This window comes from Natrix helvetica, assembly GCF_964273705.1.
Source record: "Natrix helvetica genome assembly, chromosome: 7".
Lineage (NCBI taxonomy): Eukaryota > Metazoa > Chordata > Lepidosauria > Squamata > Natricidae > Natrix > Natrix helvetica.
In genome coordinates, this window is record NC_138558.1 from 38,969,559 (window position 1) to 38,993,698 (window position 24,140).

The 24,140-nt window shown below is 34.6% G+C and overlaps 1 protein-coding gene across 12 annotated transcripts in view; it reads right to left on the reverse strand.

The window, feature by feature from the left end:
- The window catches only part of BLTP1 (bridge-like lipid transfer protein family member 1), a 148,207-nt gene that overhangs the window by 83,025 nt on the left and 41,042 nt on the right, over positions 1-24,140 (reverse strand). For all 12 annotated transcript variants that reach the window (XM_081960108.1, XM_081960105.1, XM_081960109.1 and 9 more), the window contains exons 17-31: positions 22,880-23,058; positions 22,676-22,782; positions 20,455-20,660; positions 19,626-19,853; positions 17,632-17,769; positions 15,920-16,096; positions 14,020-14,148; positions 12,733-12,852; positions 11,776-12,056; positions 10,229-10,479; positions 9,574-9,832; positions 7,662-8,505; positions 5,196-5,266; positions 2,322-2,495; positions 286-406 (exon numbers count right to left, since the gene is read on the reverse strand). In XM_081960108.1, coding sequence (XP_081816234.1) covers positions 286-406; positions 2,322-2,495; positions 5,196-5,266; positions 7,662-8,505; positions 9,574-9,832; positions 10,229-10,479; positions 11,776-12,056; positions 12,733-12,852; positions 14,020-14,148; positions 15,920-16,096; positions 17,632-17,769; positions 19,626-19,853; positions 20,455-20,660; positions 22,676-22,782; positions 22,880-23,058 — 3,285 coding nt within the window. The remainder of the gene's footprint in view (positions 1-285; positions 407-2,321; positions 2,496-5,195; positions 5,267-7,661; positions 8,506-9,573; positions 9,833-10,228; positions 10,480-11,775; positions 12,057-12,732; positions 12,853-14,019; positions 14,149-15,919; positions 16,097-17,631; positions 17,770-19,625; positions 19,854-20,454; positions 20,661-22,675; positions 22,783-22,879; positions 23,059-24,140) is intronic.

Genomic DNA, 24,140 nt, shown 5'->3' on the forward strand with positions numbered 1-24,140 from the left:
AAAATATTTTTCTTTACTTGTGTAAAGCATTTACTTATACTATAGCATTCATTAAATGGAGTAAATATAACGTATTCCTCTTCCAACCCATCTCCTGAAGCAAGGCTTTACTTTCCATCTCACCTATAATCTTTGAGGACTAAATATACAACATGATTATTCTGTTGTTGTTCAATATGCCAAATAAGAAAATAAAAGCTGAAGCATATTTGGGGAGGCAAAAAACTGTATGGAAATAATAAACCTTTGCCATAATCAGAAATTTAATTAGATAAGTATACGTACATTTTCTGAAAATGTTGTTTTTTTATTCTGGACAGCTTCTCTGAGAACCTTACAATGCAAATCATCCACAATGGCTGCTGCATGACATGTGCTTGCACAGTGCACCATTGCTTCTATATACCTATGGGAAAAGTTAGTCCAAAATATACGTTGAAAGCAGGCTTTATTTACTTGTCTCTTTATAAAAGGCTTGAGAATAATATAGCCAAATTAACTTATGCCTAAAACTTTAAATATATTTATAATAAATGCATCTGTAAAATTTATTTTTTCAAATGATTACATTTGCACATGTGATGGCGCAGTGGTTAGAATGCAGTACTGCAGGTTACTTCTGCTGATTGCCGGCTGCCAGCAGTTCAGCAGTTCAATCCTGACTGGCTCAAGGTTGACTCAGCCTTCCATCCTTCCAAGGTGGGTAAAATGAGGACCCAGATTGTTGTGGGCAATATGCTAACTCTGTAAAACCGCTTAGAGAGGTCCGTAGAAGCACTGTGAAGCAGTATATGTCTAAGTGCCATTGCTATTAAGTTTTCTTCATAAGCTAAAAATGCTGTTTTAAATTTCAATGTCCAATGTTTTAATATTGTTAAACTTCTAATAGTCTATATTGTTATTAATAATCTGTAAGCCATCCAGATTCGCTTGATAGCTAGATGGGCAACATATAAATTTAATAAATAAATAAGCAAGTAGCAGAATTTTTAGGATCTGTCAATGTAGGGGAAGCCCAATAGTTTCATTTATTATTAAATTTGTCTGCTGCCTGATCTCCCAATGGCTTTGGTAGCTCATACTAAAAACATTAAAAAGTTAATTTGTGAAAACAGTATTATATCAATCAATGAACTGGTATAACCTAAAATGCCAGTTCCTTTGTTTTATCAAAGTATACTCTGTATTCTTTTGTTCCTCTTAACCTTAACCAATCATACGGAATTAAGGAAAAGATTATATGTATTAGGACATCAAATCAGTTTGGGATTTATTAAAGTGTACCATATTAATAACAGGACTCAGCGGTTAAAGATGCTGAGCTTGTCAGCTAGAAAGCTGACAGACCGAGTTCAAGACGTAAATATCACTTGATAGGGTGAGCTCCCGTTAACTGCCCCAGTTCCTGCAAATGTAAGTACATAAATAGTTACCATTCCAGTGGGATCCTAATAGTGTTTCATGCACCTTGGCACACAGTCATGCTAGCTACATGACCATAGAAATGTCTTTGGACAATGCTGGCTTTCTTGGTAAGAAACGGAGATGAGCACCACCCCACAGAGTCAAAATGTCTGGACAGGGGAAGCCTTTTCCACAATTTTGCTACTGTACGACTGATATTTTCTAAACAGAATTGGTCTTTAGATTCTGAATGGCCACCTGAACAGAAAATAGCTTTCTGTCTGTCTATACTTGATTAATGAACTCAAGTATATTTAACCTATTTGCTTTCTCTTACCTCAACTTATCTTACATTGCTGGTGCTTTCCAGGAAGAAAATAATAGGAGTTTTTGGAGGAAAGGCAGGATAAAAATGAAAAAAGAAAAGAAGAAATGTTTTTCGATGTAGTGGCTTGTTTTTCCCCCCTAGTATCTACCTAGAATAAGCTCTTTGCTGGAAGTTCAAATACAGCCTTAATAATGGTTTTGTTTGGCCTATAAGTACTGATATTCTTAAGAGAGGAGCTCAAGAAAGATTAAATGTCATCGCAATTCATTTTAGCCACGTAATGGCAAATTGGTGAAGTAAGTTGGCTAAAAAAGACTGGTTGACATCAAAGTCACATAGTAAATTTCCATGGCTTACATGAATCTGTGTCTCATTACTATCATACTGGCTTATATGGCCATACATTTCCAGTAATGCAAGGAGAAGAGAGATAGGAAGACATAACACATGAGGCTGCAGGGGGGAGAAATATATTAAAAAGACTCTTTATTCATATTTGTTTCAGACAACGTATATTTGTACCATCCAAGGTCAAGAAGAAATGTGACAACCATATTATATGCATATAGCTCTTGAAACTAAGAAATACCTGTCTAAAACCTCTGCTACAAGAGGACTAAGAACTATATCCACAGTTCCTTTTACTTCAACGATAGCTGTTGTTCTAGTCTGACAAACTGGATGATCAAGAGTCCATTCCTCTGTTATTGTTTCATCATCTGGGTTATCAACGATTTTCTTTTCCAAAGGAGTATATGGAGTGCTAAATAAATAAATGAGAAACAAAATATTAAAATTTTAATTGTATCTTTTTGCTGATTACTTGCCACAATAGAATGTATTGGAAAAGATTATTTACCTAACCATCTGTTCAGGATAATATGACCTACTTATGATAAATGCAAGTACATGAAGAAAGTGTAAATTTCCTAATTTGAAAAGTAATAAGTGTTCACACACAAAAACAAAGTAATAACACAAACAAGTATCCAGAAGACAATAGAACCAAGCACTGAATTGATGCTTTCTCAAGTTACAGGTTTGAACTCATTTTAAATGTATTTTTTTATCTGTATTTTTATTTTTATTTTACGAAAACATAAAATGTATCCTACCAGTTGAGAGCAATAGAATCAAAGATATAAATGCATTATCTCATATTATATATACAAGATATATCCTCCAATAAGCAGGTTTGGTATAAGAAGATGGTAGACATTATATTTCTACAATTATTAGGAAAACCAAGCTTCAAGTACTAGAATGTCTTAAATGATAAAAAATTCTGGCATCAAATAAATGTCACTCTTTTTGAAAATATGTGTTGGTTCATCATTGTAAACAAACTGTATATAATGACCACCTTTTAATCAACAATAAATAAAAATATATTCAAATAATATGTGGATTACATTTAAATGATTAAACAGCAATTCCTTCATTTTTTGCATGCCAAAGATATTTTAAAGCAAGGAGTTTTTCTTAAGCATAGTACCGAAACTATTTGACATGTACAGGAAATGTAAGAAGGTGTTCATAAATATTTTTCATCATGTTTGTGCTATCCTTAGCAAGCTATGGTTTACTAAACATTTCATCATATCAATTAAGTCCAACATCATAAGTCTCATAATTTCTTAGACAACATTTTATGAATTAATTTAACTTTCCTTTAAAAGCTTGAAAAGCTTACTTTTCAAACTTTTCAAAAAAGTTAGTCTAGTAAATATGACTGAATCTGCAAAATGTTCAGAATAGCCAGAAAACAAAATCAGCTTATAAGAATCAGCAAGCTACTTCTATAGTGTCAAAACTCAGTGCAAATAAATATGAGCAGCATTTCATTATCTTTTGACAGGAACAATTGTAGTATAAAATACAAATATTCAGCACCACTGAAGGGGATTATATATATATATTCGTACATTTTCACGGGTGTAGGTATGCTAGTTTTGTTGTATTCGGGTCTTTTCCCGTGTAAGGTTGAAAATGTTCCATGTATAAGTTTGCAATGACAGGAGAGAGGGGTGATCCCATGGGTGCTCCTTCTATCTGTTTGTACCTCTCTCTCCTGTCATTGCAAACTTATACATGGAACATTTTGAAACCAATGCCTTAGACAAATCTGAACACAAACCCAAACTCTGGCTTAGATATGTTGATGACACTTTTGTGATTTGGCCACATGGAAAAGAAAAACTGGACAACTTCCTCACACATCTCAACAACCTACACCCCAAAATACAATTCACCATGGAAATAGAAGCAAACAACCAACTTCCCTTTCTGGATGTCCTAATCTACAAAAAACCCAATGGCTCCCTAGGACACACCATCTACCAGAAAAAAACACACACCAACCGCTACTTAAATGCACAATCCCATCACCACCCTGCACAGATCAACTCTGTAGCCAAGACCCTCATCTCCAGAACCAAACGCCTAGCCGACAAAGACCACCTGAAAACTGAATTACACAAACTCACAAATGTATTAATCTCCAATGGATTCCAAAGAAAAACAATCACCAACCTAATCCAAAAGGAGACTCCCCCAAAAAACCAAGATACAGAACAGGAAAATGGCATCGCCCTCCTCCCTTACATCAAAGGCACCACAGATAAAATCAGCAAAATTCTCCACAAGCACAATATCAGGACAGCCTTCACCATTGACCAAAAAATAGCCAACATCTTAAGAAACCCCAAAGACAAAATCCAGCTAGAAAACCAAGGAGTCTACGAAATACCATGCAAAATCTGCCCAGCAATATACATAGGACAAACAAACAGGAGAATAAATGCACGCATCACAGAACACAAAAATGCAGTAAGAAAAAAAGAAAAAACTTCTTCCCTTTTCCAGCACCTTAAAGCTACAGGACACGAAATCAACTTTGAAGGAGCCAGGTTAATCTCCAAAACAGAACACCTCCACAAGAGAATAATCATGGAAGCCATCGAAATAGAGAAACACCCCCACAGCATGAACAAACGTGATGATACCTCCCGCCTACCAAACATCTGGAAACCAGCCCTAGCCAACAAACGAACACCACCCACCACCCAAGCCGTTAAAATACAAAACAACAATGCACACACAACCTGCACCAATCAGCACCAATCTACCAATCATGATACAACCACACAACCAATCATTCCACTTACTGAAACAAAGCCACCACCCCATCCCCTCCCACCAAGACTTACAGAAAGACGGCAGCTCCGTTCCCATTTTAAGCCCACAGCTTGAAGATGGCAGGTGTGATCCTGCCGAAACGTTGCAAAGACAATCTCAACCTTACACGGGAAAAGACCCGAATACAACAAAACCAGCATATATATATATATAAAAATTTATTTATTCCCAAAATGTGGAACAAAACTTTATAGACACCACCTTTGTAATTATGTAAAAAGGGGAATTTCAATATATTACAAATTCATCATAACTTGTTACTCACTTAGAAGTTGATCCTGTAAACTGCATGCCTCGATCCAGGAGAGCATTAGCTTTAAGACCTTGTTTAACAATCTGGAAAAAATAATATGCTATTACTCTTTGAGAGCTTTTTTCAGTCTTTTGTCCTGAAATATTTTATATTCCTTCCTCCCTTTAAATATTTACATGGGGTGTAGGTATGCTGGTCTTGTTGTATTTGGGTCTTTTCCCATGTAAGATTGAGATTGTCTTGGCTATGTTTCAGCGAGGTCTCACTTGCCATCTTCAGGCTGGTGTTTTGAGCCCAAAACACCAGCGTGAAGATGGCGAGTGAGACCTCGTTGAAACATTGAGATTGACAATCTCAATCTTACATGGGAAAAGACCCAAATACAACAAGACCAGCATACACACACACACACACACAATTCAGTTGAATTGCCTATAGCAATTTTAATGTAAAAGATTTCAAAATGAATTCCTAATTCAAACAGATTTTTCTATGCTAAATTCCAAATAAGTAAGTTCACTCATTTAGAAATCAAAATTATCTTCAAAAATTCACCATTAAGGATTCAGTGAAATTATAAATTATTTTGAATGCATTATTTACAATTTATTTGTGATGTGAAATTCTAGAAGAAACAAATTGTCTAGATCCTTTTAAATTCCACTCAGGCCTAGTTATGAAATAGAAATAGAAATAGCACTCTGATTCATAACCTTTCTCAAGATATAGATGGGAGGAAATGCACTCTTTTGATCCTTCTGGACTTCTTGTTAGTGCATTGTATAATTGATTATAAAATTCTTTACGATTGACTGAAAAAATTGAAGACTGTTTTGTAATGGTTCCACTCCTATATCCATGGATGATTCTAGTCAGTGATTGTAATGTAAAACCACTTAAATCCATGAAAATGCCAATGTGAATTCCTTCAGCAATCAGGATTGTCTCTGAAGCAGTTCAATATTTATATGATAATGCTGGGAGAAGTTATCTGTTGGTTTGGGGTGAGGCATGCTGATGATATTCAATTATAAACTGATACCCCAGCCTGAGCAGCAGACAATATGGAAATGTTATACTAATCGGGAAACAGTTATGATCTATATTGAATGAAAGAACCTTGAGATTAAATCCTACCAAGAGAACATTAACACTTCTCAATAAGCATTTGAAGAAATCAGTGACATAGTCCACAGTTCTTACTCTGAACAGGACTATACTCCTCACAAAGAGATGATTTGAGGTTTCTCATGGACTTTTTGTTCCTATTCACTAAGTAGGCGGGGGGCGCTTTTGCTCAGCTCTGGCTGGTATGCCAAATGCAACTTTACCAGGATCATGTTTTGAACTGCAGTAACATGGGGATGCATTTGAAATTCTGATAAGCTGCAACTAGTATAAAATTATTAACAGTGGCGTAAGAAATAATATCAATGCTAAAGCAACTGTATCAGTTGAGACTAAGCTTCCAGGCTCAATTCAAAGTGCTGGTCATGATACAGAAGAAAGATCAGGCCAAGACTTGCCAGAATTGACTCTGCTATCTGATCCACTCATCTAGAGAAGGCATGTTAAGAATTCCTTCCCCACAAGCAGTGCATGTAAGATAAAAACAATGACTACAGAAAAATTATGAACAACTCACTCCTACTGGTACATGCCAACTTTCCTCATTTATCAGCTGGAAAACTTAAATCAAGGAAGCCCCCACTTGCACTTGCATAACAGCTGCCCAACAAGTTTGATTCCCAATGGAAAGCCAAATGGGTTGCTAAACACCCAGATATAATAAGACATATAAAATACCCCACAAAAAAGGTGCCAGGCTATGAGCTACAACGCCAGCAATGGACAATACTGAATAGGATTTGCACCTCCCACAGAATCTGCCGGATCTGTCTGTATAAATATAAATGGGCATAGTATCCTCCCTTCAGTGTGACTGCGGGGTTTCACGTCAAACTGTAGATCACATCAAATGATTAGATGGCCTAGACACTGGTATATGAACATAGATCTTTTTAACATTTTATTGTGTTTTTTTACTAATCTAGATGAAATGGTGTGTGTGTGTGTGTGTGTGTGTGTGTGTGTGTGTGTGTTTTGCTAATTCATATATGATATGCCATATGATAGACAGACACAGACAGACATGATGACATGATGGCTTCTGTAGGATAGCTCCCACTCTTTGAAATATCTTTCCCTAAAATTTGTAGCATCCACCCTGTTAATGTGCAGAGGAAGCAGAGGATTGGACTAGAAGACCTCCAAGATCCCTTCCAACTCTACTAATCTTGTTTCAAAAACAAGTAAACATTTGTGTTACTATAGTAAACTATTGCCCCCCAGGTAATCTGAATTAGAACTACCATAAGTAATTGACAGGGTATTTTTTACTGTTAATTTTTTTCCATTTTGTTTTTGCACATGCATGTAGATAGGTAGGTCAACAAATAAATACATTGTGGTTTTTACCTTAAAAGTTGGAACAGAAAGCTGCTCAAAATATGAGGAACTTTCTTCACTAGTTGGAGTGTCAAGATCTAATGGTCTATGTAAAGATGATTTGGAGGTCCTTTTATTTGTTGGATGTTTTATTGACCAGTTAATCACTTGGTACTGAGTGAGGTAGCTTTGGTAGCAGTTCATTAAAGGCTGCTGGGAAGTGATTTGTTCATTCTCAGGAGCCTTCTCAGTTTCTATGATATATATATGTTCAACAAGATCATCCTCTCCTCCCAAAGCAGAGACAAATGAAGCTTGAGAGGGATGCATTTTTATTGGCACAGTTTTTGTATCTTGACTAGTTTCTCCCTGAAAGGTAGTAGTAAGTGGTCCTTCTACACTGTGATACATTGGTCCCCTCCCATAATCAATATTTTTGGCTTGTTTTCTCTTCTTTTTCCTCCCGGGATAGGTTCCAGGGCCTTCATCACTACTGATGGGTTCAAAGTCCTCAGCAGCCGAGAAGTAGGCTTCACTATCAGCCATTGACATGCTGGAGTCCATAGAACGATACTGATGAAATGAATTTGAGTCTGCAGAAGGTGTATAAGGAAAAGAACCAAAACTTCTTCTTTGCTTTGGAGAATCTAAGACATTTTCATCACTACGGGAAACATCACTGCTGAACTGTACTCCGACTGGAACAGGCTGCTTATCACCATAGAAAGCTGCAGTAAGACTTTTGGTGCTTCCAAGTCGACCAGAACATACTGATTCTTGCCGTTTCAAAGGAGATCTAAGAGGAGATTGTCCAACAGGCTTTTCTTGTAGATTAGGAGATACTGGGCTATTTGCTGATCCTTCTGCTATATTACTAGAGGGGAAAATTATACACAGTGATGCAAACTGCACAGTATTCAATACCAATAACATTTATTCAGGGTTGATATAGAAACTGTGATTGTAGATTTCCTTTCAACACAACAAAAGAGCAAAGGTTTTCACAATTACGTTAATCCCTTTGCATTATTGACTATTGGATAACAACTGATACTGCACACTGAGAAACTTGAAAGGAAACATACATGATAGAAACATTAATATATGTGACTTCCAGAATCCTACTACTATTAAAACCTGTGGCTTTTCGGGTGCGTTTCAAGGTGCTGGTCATCATCTTTAAAGCGCTCCATGGCACAGTACCTAGTTATTTGCGGGATCGTATCCTGCCCCATACATCCCTTCGGCCGATTCGCTCTCACAGAGAGGGACTCCTCCGGGTGCCGTCCACTAGGCAACGCCCAGGAGTAGGGCCTTCTCTGTGATGGGCCCGACCCTTTGGAATGACCTCCCCCCAGATATCAGGACTATCACCGACCTCCGCTCCTTCCGTAAGAAACTAAAGACCCACCTGTTCAATCTAGCCGGCCTGGCCTAATTCCTAATTCCCAATTTTAGTTCCTCAAGCCTGCATTTTTAAAATTTTTCTAGGGGTATACTTTTAGTTGTTTTTTAATTTAATTTTTAATTTTTACTTTTTGTACAGTTGTATGAGGTTTAATTCGTTTTTAAGGGTATGGGATATTCGTCTTTTGTATTCGTTTTAATGACACACCTGTACACCGCCCCGAGTCCCTTCGGGGAGAGGGGGCGGTCTAGAAATATTGAAAATAAATAAATAAATAAATTAGCCTTAGCCACCATGGTCAGTGATTAGAAATGCAGTTAAATAACCTCGAAAAAGTCATTGGCTCCCCATATTTTCTCTAGAAGTAAGTAACATGGTTCCCTACTTCGTTTTTCAATTCTCCCAAATCCCAAGCAGCAAGATTTTACAATACAGGGTTTACTCAAATAAAGCAAACAACAAATACTTGACAAAAAGATGTAAACATGATAATTCCATAGTGGAACAAGATGTTATTGAGAAGTAAATGCTCACCTTCCATGGGCATCTTCTTTTTTTGAACCTGTCAAGAGCCCCTTTTGTCCTAAGTGGTCTTCCAGGGCAGAAGAAGGGCTTTCCCTATCACCTGCAAGCAAGGGAAGCGCAGCACTAGAACTGCTATTCTCTTCTGAAGACGATGAAGAACTATGAGATCGCAGAGGTACTTGTAAATTTAATTGCTGGGATTTTCTTCCGGATTCTGTACCTACAGTTCGGCATTCCCATTCTTTTGTCTTTACACCATTTGCCTTACCTAAAAACAATTATATAGTTTGTGCTAAATTTATGAATATTAAAGATACCAATATTTTTCTTGTTTTTTAAAAAAAATAAATGAATAAATACATACTAAAAAGTGTGACAGCCATTAACAAACCAGCCTGGTTTTTTTAAGTGGAATATTTTTAATCATCAATTTTCCTATAACTCTAATCAGACATTTTAAACAGTATGCATTTGTGCGAGCAAAAGTTTGCATTCGGTATCACTTTTTGTGCAATACTTTTGTTAAATGCATGATTTCTTTAACTTGAATACGTATATTCAAAATATGCTAATGTTTAATTAATGGTAGACTTTTACATGATTACAGATAGAGACAGACAGACAGACAGACAGATAGATAGATAGATAGATGCAAATCTTTTACCATCTGGAATTTTTGGAAGTTCTTTAGTAATAATCCATTCTCCAGGTTGCAGTAAAGACTGCCCATAAAACATATCTGATTCTGCACTTGCATTTGAAAAAGCAGAGCTACTTGATGGTGTCAATTCTTCAAACTTGAAGAAGTCTAATCCTGACGCAGGGCCACCAAAAAACCGACAGCCACCAAGACAACCACATTTGTTCTTGCTTCTTTTATTCTTTATATTATCATCTGGCCATAAAAACCACAGTCTAGTAGGAAAAGAAGGAGCTCATTGAAATACACGAAGTGAAAGTATTTTAAGTGATTTTTACAGTAACCATTATTAATGACTACATTATCTATAAAATGCATCCACTCAGATTTCTCACCAATGCATAAACCTATATGAAGCAGGACTGAAGTTGTTTTAAAAATACAGGTGGTCCTCACTTAGCAATCACAACTGGGCCTGGTATTTTAATCATCAATTAATTGTAGTTGTTAAGAAGGTCACCATTTGACCTGACTCGATTTTATAACCATTTTTACAACAGTCTTAAAATGAGTCATTGTGATTGTTAAGTGAACTATGTGGTCATTAAGCAAATCCAGTCTATCCAATGGGTGTTTTTTGCAGTTTCCTGATGGAAAATGGCAAAAACTGTCGCAAGTCACAGAGTCACATGACCATGGGATGTTGCAACTAGAATACTAGCTGGTTGCAAGGCACCCAAATTTCAAGTTTCTAAGTAATTTATTTTTAGTGTTTTATAAATTCGAATAGTCTTCAAGCGATTGGTCATTAAGAAAAAACTCTCTGTACCTCATTTAAAACAATTATTTTTCATTACAAATAACTGGATCAAGCTAACAAGTCTTTTCTATCTCATTCAGACCATAACTCTGCATTCTTCAGAAAATACATGGAACCTGGCTCAGATACTGAAATGGAAGTTGGCTGTTTCAAAAATCAAACACAGTTCATTCATAAGCTTCTACATTATGTATTCTACATACATAAACTTGTATAGGATGTGAGGAGATTTCCTATTCTCTTTGCTGTACAATTTTTTGCTATGATGAGACAAAGGTGAAAAGACTTTGTTACAACAGTGATTTCTATTCATTCAATAGTAGCAACAACCCAAATCCTCCAAAACAAATTTACTCAGTTTTTGGAAAATAAATGTTGGAGATACAACATTCTAAATATATTTTATTTCCCAGAAATAGATTTAAAAGATGTGATCATATTATAAAAGAAATATATAAAATTTTGCCACTGTTAGCAGTTTTCAACTTCAAAAAATATCAGATCTTTATCATTAGATTGTAATGAAATTATATTAAAACATTGCTAATAACAAATATTTTAAAAAGAAATTCATACACAGAGATACATAGAGATGCACACATGCATAATAATAAAAATTCTGGAATCGGTTTTCTGCATCAAACATTTATAAAACTTTACATTTTTGAAGACTCTATCGTGAATGTTCATGTTTTCCATTTTTTCATTAACAGATCTTTTTACTAACCTATTTTTTACTTGTTCTTCTTACCTCTTTGTTCTGTTATCATGAATTTCCAAAAAATGTCTCTGTGCTTCATGCTTTGGATAGCGGCCTGCTGCTAAAGCAACATCAGCAGTGATAAGGCCAAAATTGATTGATCCTGCTTCTAGCCAATATGCCCTCCGTAGTATCGCAGGTTGAAGAGTAGTTCGGCAATTATTTCCTTGTTCAATATACTGTCGTATTTGGAAGTCTTGAATGGCAGAACTGATACCTTCACCAACTGACTGATTGTGGAGATTGCAACTAGCAATGCGCACAACACCCATCTAAATATCAAATTCAAGTAAAAGATCAGAAAAAATCCTAGAAGAGTACCAACTCGAATTACTATAGGATATTTGCTCCCTAGTAATAAAAACATGGCAATTCTAAATTTATTATTTACAAGTACAAATTGTAATAAAATTGTTAATATTAAGATGGTAATTCAAACTGTAAATAGGCTTCACACCTATGAAATCATACTTAGCTAATAAATCAAACTATATGCAGATCAGTATGTTTCCGCAATAAGTGTGAGTGTATATGTGTGTAATTCACAACTTAATGTTTCTCAAATTAGACATAAATATTAATAATTATGCTTATTAAAAACAATTTTATAGCTTATGCCAAAGGTAGCCAAAAACAGTTCTACAATAATGTCGACACATGAAAATAACATTCAATATAAAGAACAGATATGCTATAGAAATCTCTTTAAAATCATGCTGAAAAAAATTTTTTTTTAATTTTAAAACACGACTTTTTATATTTTTATTTTCTGGCAAAGAATATCAGAAATTGTGATTGTGGGATTGCAGAGGGCAGAATTATAAGATCTGTCATAAGCAGCATTAGCTCAGCCCATCTTAACTTTGAATTGTGGCTGAATGAATGATTATAATCTGAGGATTAGCTGTATACAAAAATGAAGATGTGAAGTAAGACAAGTACTACTACCTTTATATTTGTAGCACAACCATGCTCAACAACGTGTACATCTGCACCATCTACTGCCAGGCGGATCATAGCATATTTTAATTCATCAGATGTTAGACAAGGGCCAGAAATGCAACTCATCTAAAGGGGTTTTTGGGGGGTGGGGGGGGTGGAAGATAGTAGTAAATGTTATCCTTGGCATGTATTCATTTTAGTTCAAATAAAGGCAAAGTGATACATTAAGGCAATTGAAGCTGAAAGCATATTGTTCTTCTACAGTCATATAATTATACCGATAGTATATGAATATTTCCATATTGTTAAAGTAAAATAAATACTTTACTGGTCTGGTCAAATATTAAGCCTGTAGAAGGCACCATCTCGAAATGTCCAGCGCCACTACATGAAGCTTCTGCAAATATGCACCAGTCTGACAACAGTACTTTTTTTTTTAGTCAGGAACATAAAAATACTACTTCTTCTTTAAAACAAATGCTACAAATCAGTATCCTTCCTTTTAAATTTAAACACTACAACTCCTTTCCCACCATTGTAGCCATTTAATAAACCCTTAGAAGCCATCTTTGTGTTTAAGAATAGGCTACAATTCTCTCAGCTCCATTTGTTAAATGGCTATTTTCTTTTTTTCCTCCAACCTCAGCTAATCTTTCAAAACAATCAGCAGTGCAGAGAATTAGGAACACTGGGAAGGACCCCAAAAGATAAATGTGTTACAGAAAAATGAATTGGAGAACACTTTGAAAAGAGTATAAATCCATAAAGATTTGATAAATGATGCAAGACAAATCTGTTCGCTGACATATGTTTTTTTTTAAAAGAGTAAAGGAAAATAAATTCATTGCAGCAATGAAAAAAGATATAGGAGCATATTAAATATTTCTTTAAAATAAAGAAGGAGAGATATCTTTGCAAAGGAGGCAGGAAATACGTTGCTGTTTATTGTCAGCATATTGAGCTTTAAAATTCAATAGTGAAAACAATTTTTAAAAAATATAATTTTAATTCTATGTAATTAATATTTAAAGTATAATTAAAATTTCAACAGTGATATATTATTAAACCAGAAGGCATATAGATAAAATAAAATAAAATGATACAGTAAAATAAAATAAAATTGTCCGGTGTCATAAGTTTAAATATTAAGAATTTTTTATAATTGTAAGATATGCTTCTATAACAAATGGAATGAAAAAGCAGAATGCCTTGCTAAATGTATATTTATAAGGCATATCCTCATTAAACCACTGTTCAGAAATCCAGATTATATAGTTTATAAGAAGATGTTACCTTAGCTTCACAAAAACGACGATCAATTCCATGTTGACATATGACGACAGATTTTGGTCTTTCCAGTTGAAACTCACGACATGCCACATGAAACACAAACGTTTGTCCCCACTCAAACAGATATGCAATCTGAAAATAAATAAGGACTATTGACTACACATAAATCAAATATATACAGAGAAATACGGATCTTTGAAAATATTTACAGTTCTTGGTTTTTGCAACAAATTCTAAACAAAACTAAATTCTATATTTTATAACGAATACAGTAGCTATATTTCAACAGCAAAAGGGGGTACTTTGGAAATTAGCAACAGAGCAATTTCCACTAATTTGCAAAAATATAAAGGAAACTTGATGAATAAGACATTACATGACGCTAGCATTTCACAAGATGGAAATCTTGTATGTGCAATCAATACTTTAATTCTATTGTTTTGTGTTTAGAACTCTGAAAAGAGAATGGATGCATTTTCAATCTTTATATTATGCACAAGAAAAAAAATAGACAATATGGGCAGTGGAAAATTTTCTTCTCGCTTTCCTGGCTTTCAGGAAATGCCTTAAAACTTGTCTGTATCTGCTTGGCATGCTCTGAAACTGTTGGCTGGAGGTGGCTAATGTAGTAACAGAGACGGAATTAAAATCCATGTTTTTTTAGTTTGTTTTAATCTTTTGTAATTTTAATCTGTTCTATATTGATAATTGTTTTTATATCCATATGTTTATTACATTGTAAGATGCTCAGTCGCCTCAAACCACAAGTATCATATAAATCATATAAATGAGTATCATATAAATAAGTAATAATAAATGGCAAATAGTGTAAATTGAAAAAGGAAATGAAAAAAAAATAGATATTAAAGAAAAGGAAAAGATGAAGGTGATTTGATCCAGTAGAGCTGATGGAGGAGAAACAATTGTGTAATTAAAAATGAAAAGGCTAAAAATGTATCCCACAAAGTATGAATTGATATCTATTCTAGAATAAGGAGGGAAGGATGAAGTGAGAGAGACTATGGATGAGAATAAAAAACACACAGAAGAGAATGAATGCTCCAAAAATGTGGATGGATGGGGAAATGAATTTTCCTTTAAATTTTCTTTATACTTTATATACAACAAAAAACATAGACCCTAGTAAAAAAGAAAAAGGATAGTTCATTAAAGGAAACAGATAACGCAGATATTTTGATGGAAATAAAAATATTGTTATGGAAAGGAGTTAAAAGGCAAAACAAGAATACTAAATGGAATTAAAACTAAAAAGTAGCTGTTTCTTTCTAAAATTGTACAGCTTCTCTCCTTTGTTTAGGCTGCTAAAAATTCTTCATGTTCTCAGGCCCATTCTGAGGCATCTTCTTCCTCGGAATTCAAACATTACATGGGCTTTGCAATAATTAACAAAAATGTTAGAATTTACTGAACATGTTTTTATACCCTTAAAAAGTATCCAGAATGTGCAAATTTCTCATGGAATAAGAGTTGAAACTGGAGCTGAATAAACAAGGCTAATAGTACTTTAAACATGTATATTATATTTTACTAATTATTTCAGATTTAAATAGATTCACTTTCAGAAAAATAGTTGCATCTTTTTTCCAATTTAGACCAAGCAAGTCCTACCAAGACCCTGACCTTGATGTTATTTGAAGGAGTTGATTCTGAATTCTGAAAATATTGATAAGTATTATGAGATTCTAATATTCACAAATGCATGATTCTAATTTCTTTCCTATTGAACTCCTTCAATTGACATAATCGAATATTTGGCATTTGTAAAGGAAACCAAAAAGAATTTATTCTAATTAATTGTTTTTCTATTTCCATCCTTTAATACATAAAACATATATGCTAAAATAGCAATGTATACATTTTAATCTGAAACTTAGTTACAAACCTGTGGAACCGTAACTTTGGCTGTCAGGCTCCCAGTCTGAATATCAATTAACCAGGCATATTCTAAAGTATTACTATCCACAGGCAAACCTTCTGCTGAAAACATAGCATGGGCACGTAGCTGCAGACCTGAAAGGCTTACATGACCCTCTCGAAGTACTTCATCCACAGTAGGTCTCTGTTAAGAAAGCAAGTTAAGAATATTAGTGGTATATAACTAGTAAACCCTAATGCTTTTGTCAGCTTTATATTATTGTCATTATGCCATTCAATATACAAAGCAATACACAAGCTGTTTATAATTTTGTTTATCTGTTTTGTTTATCCATGAATCAAATTGGCAAATCATAAAGTCATATGAAACCATGATTATGTATGTTATAAAAAGTAAATTCAGGGAACTGCCTTTGAGTGTATATGTATAAGACAAACAATAAATGCAACTAAAACAGGTAGATAAATTGAATTCAATGGTGTCATTCCACAGAAAAATCATATTGCTCATACTATCACAACATACAAACTAATCTGTTCATATATATGTGTGTGTGTGTGTGTGTGTGTGTGTTGTATTTGTGCTGATAAATAAAGAGAGACTAGTATAGATCTATTTCAAGCTATTTAGCTCTCTTTAGCTAGCCATACAGTGAGCCGAAAGACAGAAAGGGGGAGTAGTGAGTTCCCTCCCATATTTGGGCATACCAGGGGTTGTAACACACACGCACACACACACACAAATTATTTTTAATTTTCAAAACAGACACAACACAAAGAATTCTCCTTCTTTACATACTGTAGAAAGTGTATCAGTTGGTTACAAAAGACTTTCGTGCATCTCTTCCACAGTCATCAACCATAATTCATATTAACTCAAGTATTTTAACTCAGATATATTTATACATATTACCATCATCATACCTCCATTTTTATTTGACTATAATTGTTTAAGTGTCCATCATAAAATATATCAAGATTTAAAACATAACCACATTCATTTGCTATTTCTAATATCCTCCAATAACACTGAATCCTTATGGCCTATTCTGGCTAAACATCCATAATATTTAGCAACAAAAATTTCTAATCTTCCTTTCCAAATCACTGTTTTTAGAATTTACATCCACTTTCCTTATGTTGTATCCATGCATATATATACATTGTTATCATTATCCCTCCTTTATTTGACTGTGTCCTTTATCATAACATTTTCCCCGTAATAAACAAAACTTAACTAAATTTAACTTAGTTCTCTTTTATTAATCTTTATATATAACCCCCAAAAATTCTAATCTTCCTTTCATAGGTACCATTCAATATTCATATCCAATTATTACTTATCATAGCAATACATATGTATACAAACTAATCTGTTCTTGATGGTGGGAAGATTTTCTAGAACAGGGCTGTTAAACTTGAGTCGTTACGGCAGCGTCATGTGACATACTGGGACTTTTCCCCCCTTTGCTAAACTGGGTGGGGGCGGGGCCACAAGATGCATCCAGCCCGCTGGCCACGAGTTTGACACCCCTGTTCTAGACAAACAATGATTTGGTTACAAGGGAACATCGGAAGAAAAATCATTCAAATTGGAATAATTGTAATTGGCTCACAATGATAAATGGAGCACTTTAGAACAAGATAAAGAAAAGGTAATACTTATGTTCACTTTTCCTAGTATTTAACTAGCTCGGAAAGTATTTTAAGTAATATTACCTGATAACTGTCATTCAAGAATATATTCAATGGTGATAATACAAGTTGCAACATAGTTTCCTTATATCCCTTTTTCATCTCAAAACATAATCTTTCCAGAAAAGCAGTAGGACATTCTGGGACATCACTGCTGCAATGCTAAATACAGAATGTTAAAATTAGAAATAACCATTTAATTAAATGTCAATAATACTCAAATTGTTAATTATGAAAATATGCAAAATATTCTTTAAAAAGGCAAAAGTCACACTGGAAGATAAGAGTTTTGTCAAAGAGTAACATCGCTTAAAGTAGATAATTTTGCAACTATTAAAGTTAAGAATCATTCCTTATTTCATATTGTATTATGCTCATGAAAAATTCTCTTGAACTGTTCTTACCCAGGGAAACAACAGTTCTGAAATTGGAGAAGAACCAAGAAAACATCCTTTCTATGCATTACCTCAAGAATAAGGGCCTAGTTAATCCCAGTCTAAATAGTACCACTATACAACTACTGTTACCCAACTTCCGTTATAATGAGAATAAATCTTCATATCAGATCAGAACACAGCTTTTGCCTGGAATTCATTTTCTGTTGTGGCCCCCAAAGCGGCCAGCTGAACTGGCAGCAGATTCGGACAGTGAGGAGGTTGGGAAGGAACATGGGTCAGTCCTGGAGTCTGGAAAAGGCTCTCATGAGGGCTCTGCATCACAGGCAGAGATGGGGCCATCTGACATTTATTAGCTGCCTTCGGAGTCAGACATCAGTGCAGCAGACAAACAGCTGGAGTCTGTTCCCAGTGTGTGCATGCACAGAGTTTCCAGATGAAGGGAACAGCTAAGGAGCAAGGGCCGACTTTAGAGTAAGGCCACAGTGGACGATAAATGGCCCCTTCCATAGGGAATAAAAGATGAGTGAAAGGGGAGTGGAGTTTGCAGGAGACAATTAGTTCACTTAATTAGTTTGTTACTCTCAGGGGCTCCTTGCCAAGTTTTGAAGATATCGGCCTGGCAGCTCTCCAAGCCAGCTAAGGCCTGTGACTGTATATTCACCCTTGAAAGACTTTGCTGGATGTGAATGAGAGAAATTTATAGTAACTTAATAAAAAGGGGTTTTTGTCAGGACAAGGAGTCTGCTTCTTGGTTTGGGGAAGCCTGGGTCAGAACATTTTACTTCTGCCTCAAGAATGCATGGAAAGAGACAAAGAAATGAGCAGAACTGGGACAAAAACTGAATTTGATTTCATTTTAATTTAATTTTTAAGTTAAATACCACTGTATTTTAAATTAAGCTTAAAATAGTAACCTAGCATTTCATTTCATCGCAATCAAAATTATAATGTAACAAAATTACTGGAAAGACTATGTACCCAAAGATACTTCTGTATCAGAGGGATGGTTTTCAGCACTTCTACAACCCATTGTATTAGAAAGGAACCAACAATGATAATGAATTGTGCATTAATGATGAGAGATGAGATACTTGCACAATATATGAAAGAGGCATTCAAGTAAATTGAAGGAAGCAGCCCAAAGCTGTATTATATAGACAGCAAGAATGACAGCTGTATATGACATTCCATAAATAAATTTTATTTAAAAAGCAATCCCCACACCAAATTGAGAATTTCCTTATTGTTATCAATATGCTTTTCATGTAGAAGTTGTTACATTTCAAACCAAGGTATATCTTCTATATGGAGCGCCCCTGTGATGGTATGTGAAAGCAGGCTTTCAAACATCCACATTTTGATCATGGGAGTATATTAATGATTATAACTTTTAAGACCTGGTGTAACTATCAGGTTATGAAATGTCATTAAGCAAGGACTATTCGTAATGTGTTTTTAAGGATCATCATTTCATTGTCTATCCACTGCAGGATAAAGGCCTCTTTCACATGTTTTTAAGGACAAAATCTAGCATATTCATAGGCCAGCCATATGAAATCTGTATTTCTAGTTATGTGCACAATTTTCTAAAATCAGGGAGAAAGTACTCATAATACTTACTACTGGCAAGCGTCCATGAACTTTGTACACATTAACAAGCACTGTAATATCCCATGGGCGTAAAGTTAGAGGATTAACTTGTTTCACTGACATATCACGCTCTTTTTTGTCAGCATCCACTCCAACTGCTGTCCATCCAGAACTTGAAGATGTTGACATAGAAAGTACAGGGCTTGAAATGACTTCTTCAAAATCAGTATACATATCATCTTCACCAAAATAATTTTCCTAGTGAGATGAATTAACATTATTCATTGTAATGGAATAATATAAATAAGTTACAACAAGGAAAAATATAATGGTATAAAATATAACTGTAATAATATAAAATTAATAGGTGTGTTGGATATGTCCACCACCTTGAATTATTAAAAATAATAGATGGATACAAATAAATAAATAAACCTTCACACCTTAGTATAGCTTTTCTATAGCAAGTCATTTAGAAATATTATTTTTCATTTCTTAATTATAGTCTGTATGATTACCACATATACTGATGTTTTAGAGATTAAACATTTTAAGTAATTGGAAAGCTGGGGGCAATGAGTAGAACAAATCAACTATTTAAGTTGTTGGTAAATTAGGAGCTCTCTTTAATATTGTTCATACTATGGACAGCAACGTTGGAAACATTTGATTCCGTTCTCATGCTAGTTAGAAATGTACAATTATGATTTAGCACATTTGAAGGATCCCCCCCCCCCCCCAAAACAGAAGGCTGGTTGATTTTCTTCATATAGAAGAATAAGTTATAATTACAAAATATTACATTTTTAATAGGACTACAAGGCCCATATATAGTTTATAATCCAGGGAGAGCTAATACCTTTATAGACAGGAATGCCTTTAAAAGTGGTCCATATAAAGTTATATGGGAATCTGGGGAAACTTCTAGTTCTACACGAAGCTTGTCAGGCGGAAGTTCAGAGGGGTCAATAGGAAGACGGGAAGAGGCTGAAGGAGATGTTCCTCTGTCTGCCATTTTCTGTGATGGTCGCTGAGCAGATAATATGGTTTCTTCCATTTCTGACACTTTATGAATGAAAAAATAAAACAATTAAGCAAATACTGATAATATTTCACCAGTGTACTAGATGAAAGTAAAATCTGTTTATTTTATTTTTTTAAATCAGACATATTATTCAACAAATCTGAAGAATATAAAAGCTATTTAATTTGTTTTATTGTTGATGCTTTGTATTATTTTAAATTGTATTTCTTAACTAACCTGAAGATCTAAACGCAAGTTTTTATTTTAAATAATAATTAATTCAAACTGACATGCCCAATAAGTAGAGCAATACAGTATTTTAGGGTAGTAAATTAAGTAAAAGGGTAGTAAATTAAGGGAAACTATGATAGGGATTTGTTTTATATGCTTTTTCTTTTGAAAATTTTAAATAAGCACAAAATAATTTTATCATGTGGTACATTTAGAAATGGTAAGAATGAAAAGTTTATCTTATCTGTTTGATATTAAAGCTATAAATATTTGCTCCTTATATATTTTTAAGTATATTATCATGCAATTTCACTTCCAAGTACTTTACACTGAAGCGTATTTAAAACAGTTTTTATCATATGTTTATATTTCTAATTGCCCAGAAGCCATGTACAACACAGAAAAGGGGAAAAAACCTATTATGTTTTAGCAGGGCTCTTCTTTTCTGGCAGCGACAAGGGAAGAAGAGAAGCTATGATTAGCATTCGGGAAGGGGAGGATGGCACAAAGCACCAGAGAGACATGGGCATTGATAGGGACAGAGAAAGGCATGTCAATGCTTTTTCTCTTACTTTACCAACCTGGGTAGGGTAGGTATGTTTGGATGGAGGGGGATTGGTGAGGGGAAACTTGCAGACATGCATATTGTAGGGGGGAATATCTAACTTAAGTGTTGGAAGGCAGAGGAGGTGATGAAGAACAGGGCTGTGCCAACTGTCCCATTGCATGCAGGCCCTGAATAGAGTAACAAGATAACTTTTCTTGTTCTCTACTTCTGTCTGAGAATTTTGTTCTGTTTGGCCATGGGGGAGACTACAAATCTGCTTTGGAAAGATGTCCCTTAGATCTTGCATATCTCCTCCTGATCAGCCTTGAATTTAAAGTATCCCAATGCCCCACTTGACATTCCAAGTATATGGTTGGAGTCTCCACTATGGTGCACTTGTAAAGAGAAGGCACCCACAGGCAGGTTGACTACTGGCTTAGGTCACGCCACTCAAGATCCCAGCCAGCTTTTTCTATTTGGCAGGGCGGAGTCTGCTAATTGGCCAGGGCTAAAAAACGATGCCTACCTGGTGGCAACTGCAAGGAAGACTACAAAGAAGGGACTGTGAAGAAGCCACAGCTTGGTGAGTGGCTACAGAGCCACCTCTTGTTCCACCTAATGCTGTCCAGTTTTGGCAGACTGCAGGAGGTACTCCACTGAATGGCCATCATTTACTCTCCAAACAGCTCAGCTGGACTTCCCCCGAAGTGGATCCTTAGGTGGAAGGATCTACCTTACTTTTGGAACATCATCCCCTTAGAGAGCTCTCCATTCTGTTGTGTTTTAGGAGGTAGGGAAAAAAAACCCAAGTAATTCTGTAGGCAAACTGCTCTGTGCCTGGCCCATTTTTCTTTCCCCATCCCGCCACAATACAGTTTGGATATACGTATATACTGACCATAACATCTGAGGGACATTACAAACATCATAAATGTGGGCATTGGTCATAAAGTTATTTTTTCAGCAACCTTGTAATTTCAGATGGTCACTGAATGAGAAAATTGGTAAACAAGGACTATGTGCATTGATCAATAATATATACCTAATTCAATGAACTAGGGGGTCTAGTTTTAAATTTTAGCTGTTGACTGTGATTTACCTTTATACCAATGAAGGTAGAAAAGACAACTTTTTGTCATAGAGAAAGCTACATAACTAAAAAGTGTGGCTTTCAACCCAAGTTTCACTGGCTTTCAATTTATTCTACCTAGGTTATTTTTTCTTTCAAAATGGCTTATTCTGTATTTTAAAAAACTGAATATAAAGAAACAAACTTACATGATTGGATCAAATGTTCCTTAACCTTCTGGGGATAAATTGGATGCCACACATAATCAATTGTAAGCATAATACTTGGTATTGTCCAGCATTCAACCCAGCCAGCCCTATTCAAAAAGAATGGTCTATGTAGCAATTATTTTATTAATTTACACATTAATTTATTGTATAATTTGACATTCTAGTAAGAGAAACCAAACTTACTCTTCTTGAGTCATATTCCTCCATTTAGACTTGCTTGGTTTCTGACCACTCTGACTATCAGCAGGAGCACAAGACTCAGGATTTAATTTATTAGGATGACAATCTTTCACCAACATAAACAGGGAGTATTTACTAGGATGGCAATCAGGAAGAAGTAAGTGAACATCAAGACCATCTCCCTGAAAATACAATATAATGCATATTTCAATCTATTATATTTAAAACGTACAGAAGTAGACAAAAGTGTTACTGTATCTCATTGTTTTGCCCAAAGAATCCCAATTTGTCATTGGAACTGACACAAGTAAATGGCATTCACCATTCTTTATTCCATAGAGCAGACTCTTTCCTTTTGATGTATGACTTCATCTATTCTTGTGAATAATAAAAACAAATGAAACATAATGAATACCTCTTAGAAATTACAAGACATAATTGGATTTTAGTTATCTCTCAAGCAGATTATTTATTTTAATTAGGATCATAAATTTCTTTAATTTTATAACCAGTCATGACAAATTTGACACTTTGCTGACATCTAGGAAAATAACAATGCTCATTATAAATTTATATTAAAAAGACAGTTATTCATAACGAAAGTATTTTCAATTTCTAAATAGAAGGAAGGAGCCATTACAATGCCTTGGGGAAAAATTATCGAGTATTTTCCATAATTGCATAAGATACAATAAAATTAAGTAGCATAAAACCCATTGAAATAATTTCAGTATTAAAAAACAATGATTTTTCAATGAAATATTTTTCAATATTTTTTAATGAAACTACCTTTCAAAAAAAAGGACTATACTAGTACTTTATCTGTAGAGTACAAAATAAACTAGGTATGGTCCCAAATGTCAACCTCTTATATTTAATTTGAATTTCAATATTACAAATGTTACTGAATCTATATATTTAAGAGTAAAATTAATGGCACAAATACTGAACTGACATAAAATTTCTATCATTGTTTATAAAACCACTTTTAAAAACAATACAAGATGAATGACTAGGGTCAGTTTTTTATGTGGGCTGCCTTATACGTCCAGCAATTTAAAAAATGATAAAAAGAGAAAATTGATAGCATATATTCCAAAGCAGGGCATGAACAATTAAACAATGCCATCTGAGACAGAATTTTTCTTTGCTCCTGCTAGACATCTTTGCTCACATTCTTCAGGTCCTGCTTGAATATATACTGTAAAAGTTCTATTTTCCCATTTATTTGTTTTTTGCTTTGTTATGGAAAGAAACACAATTT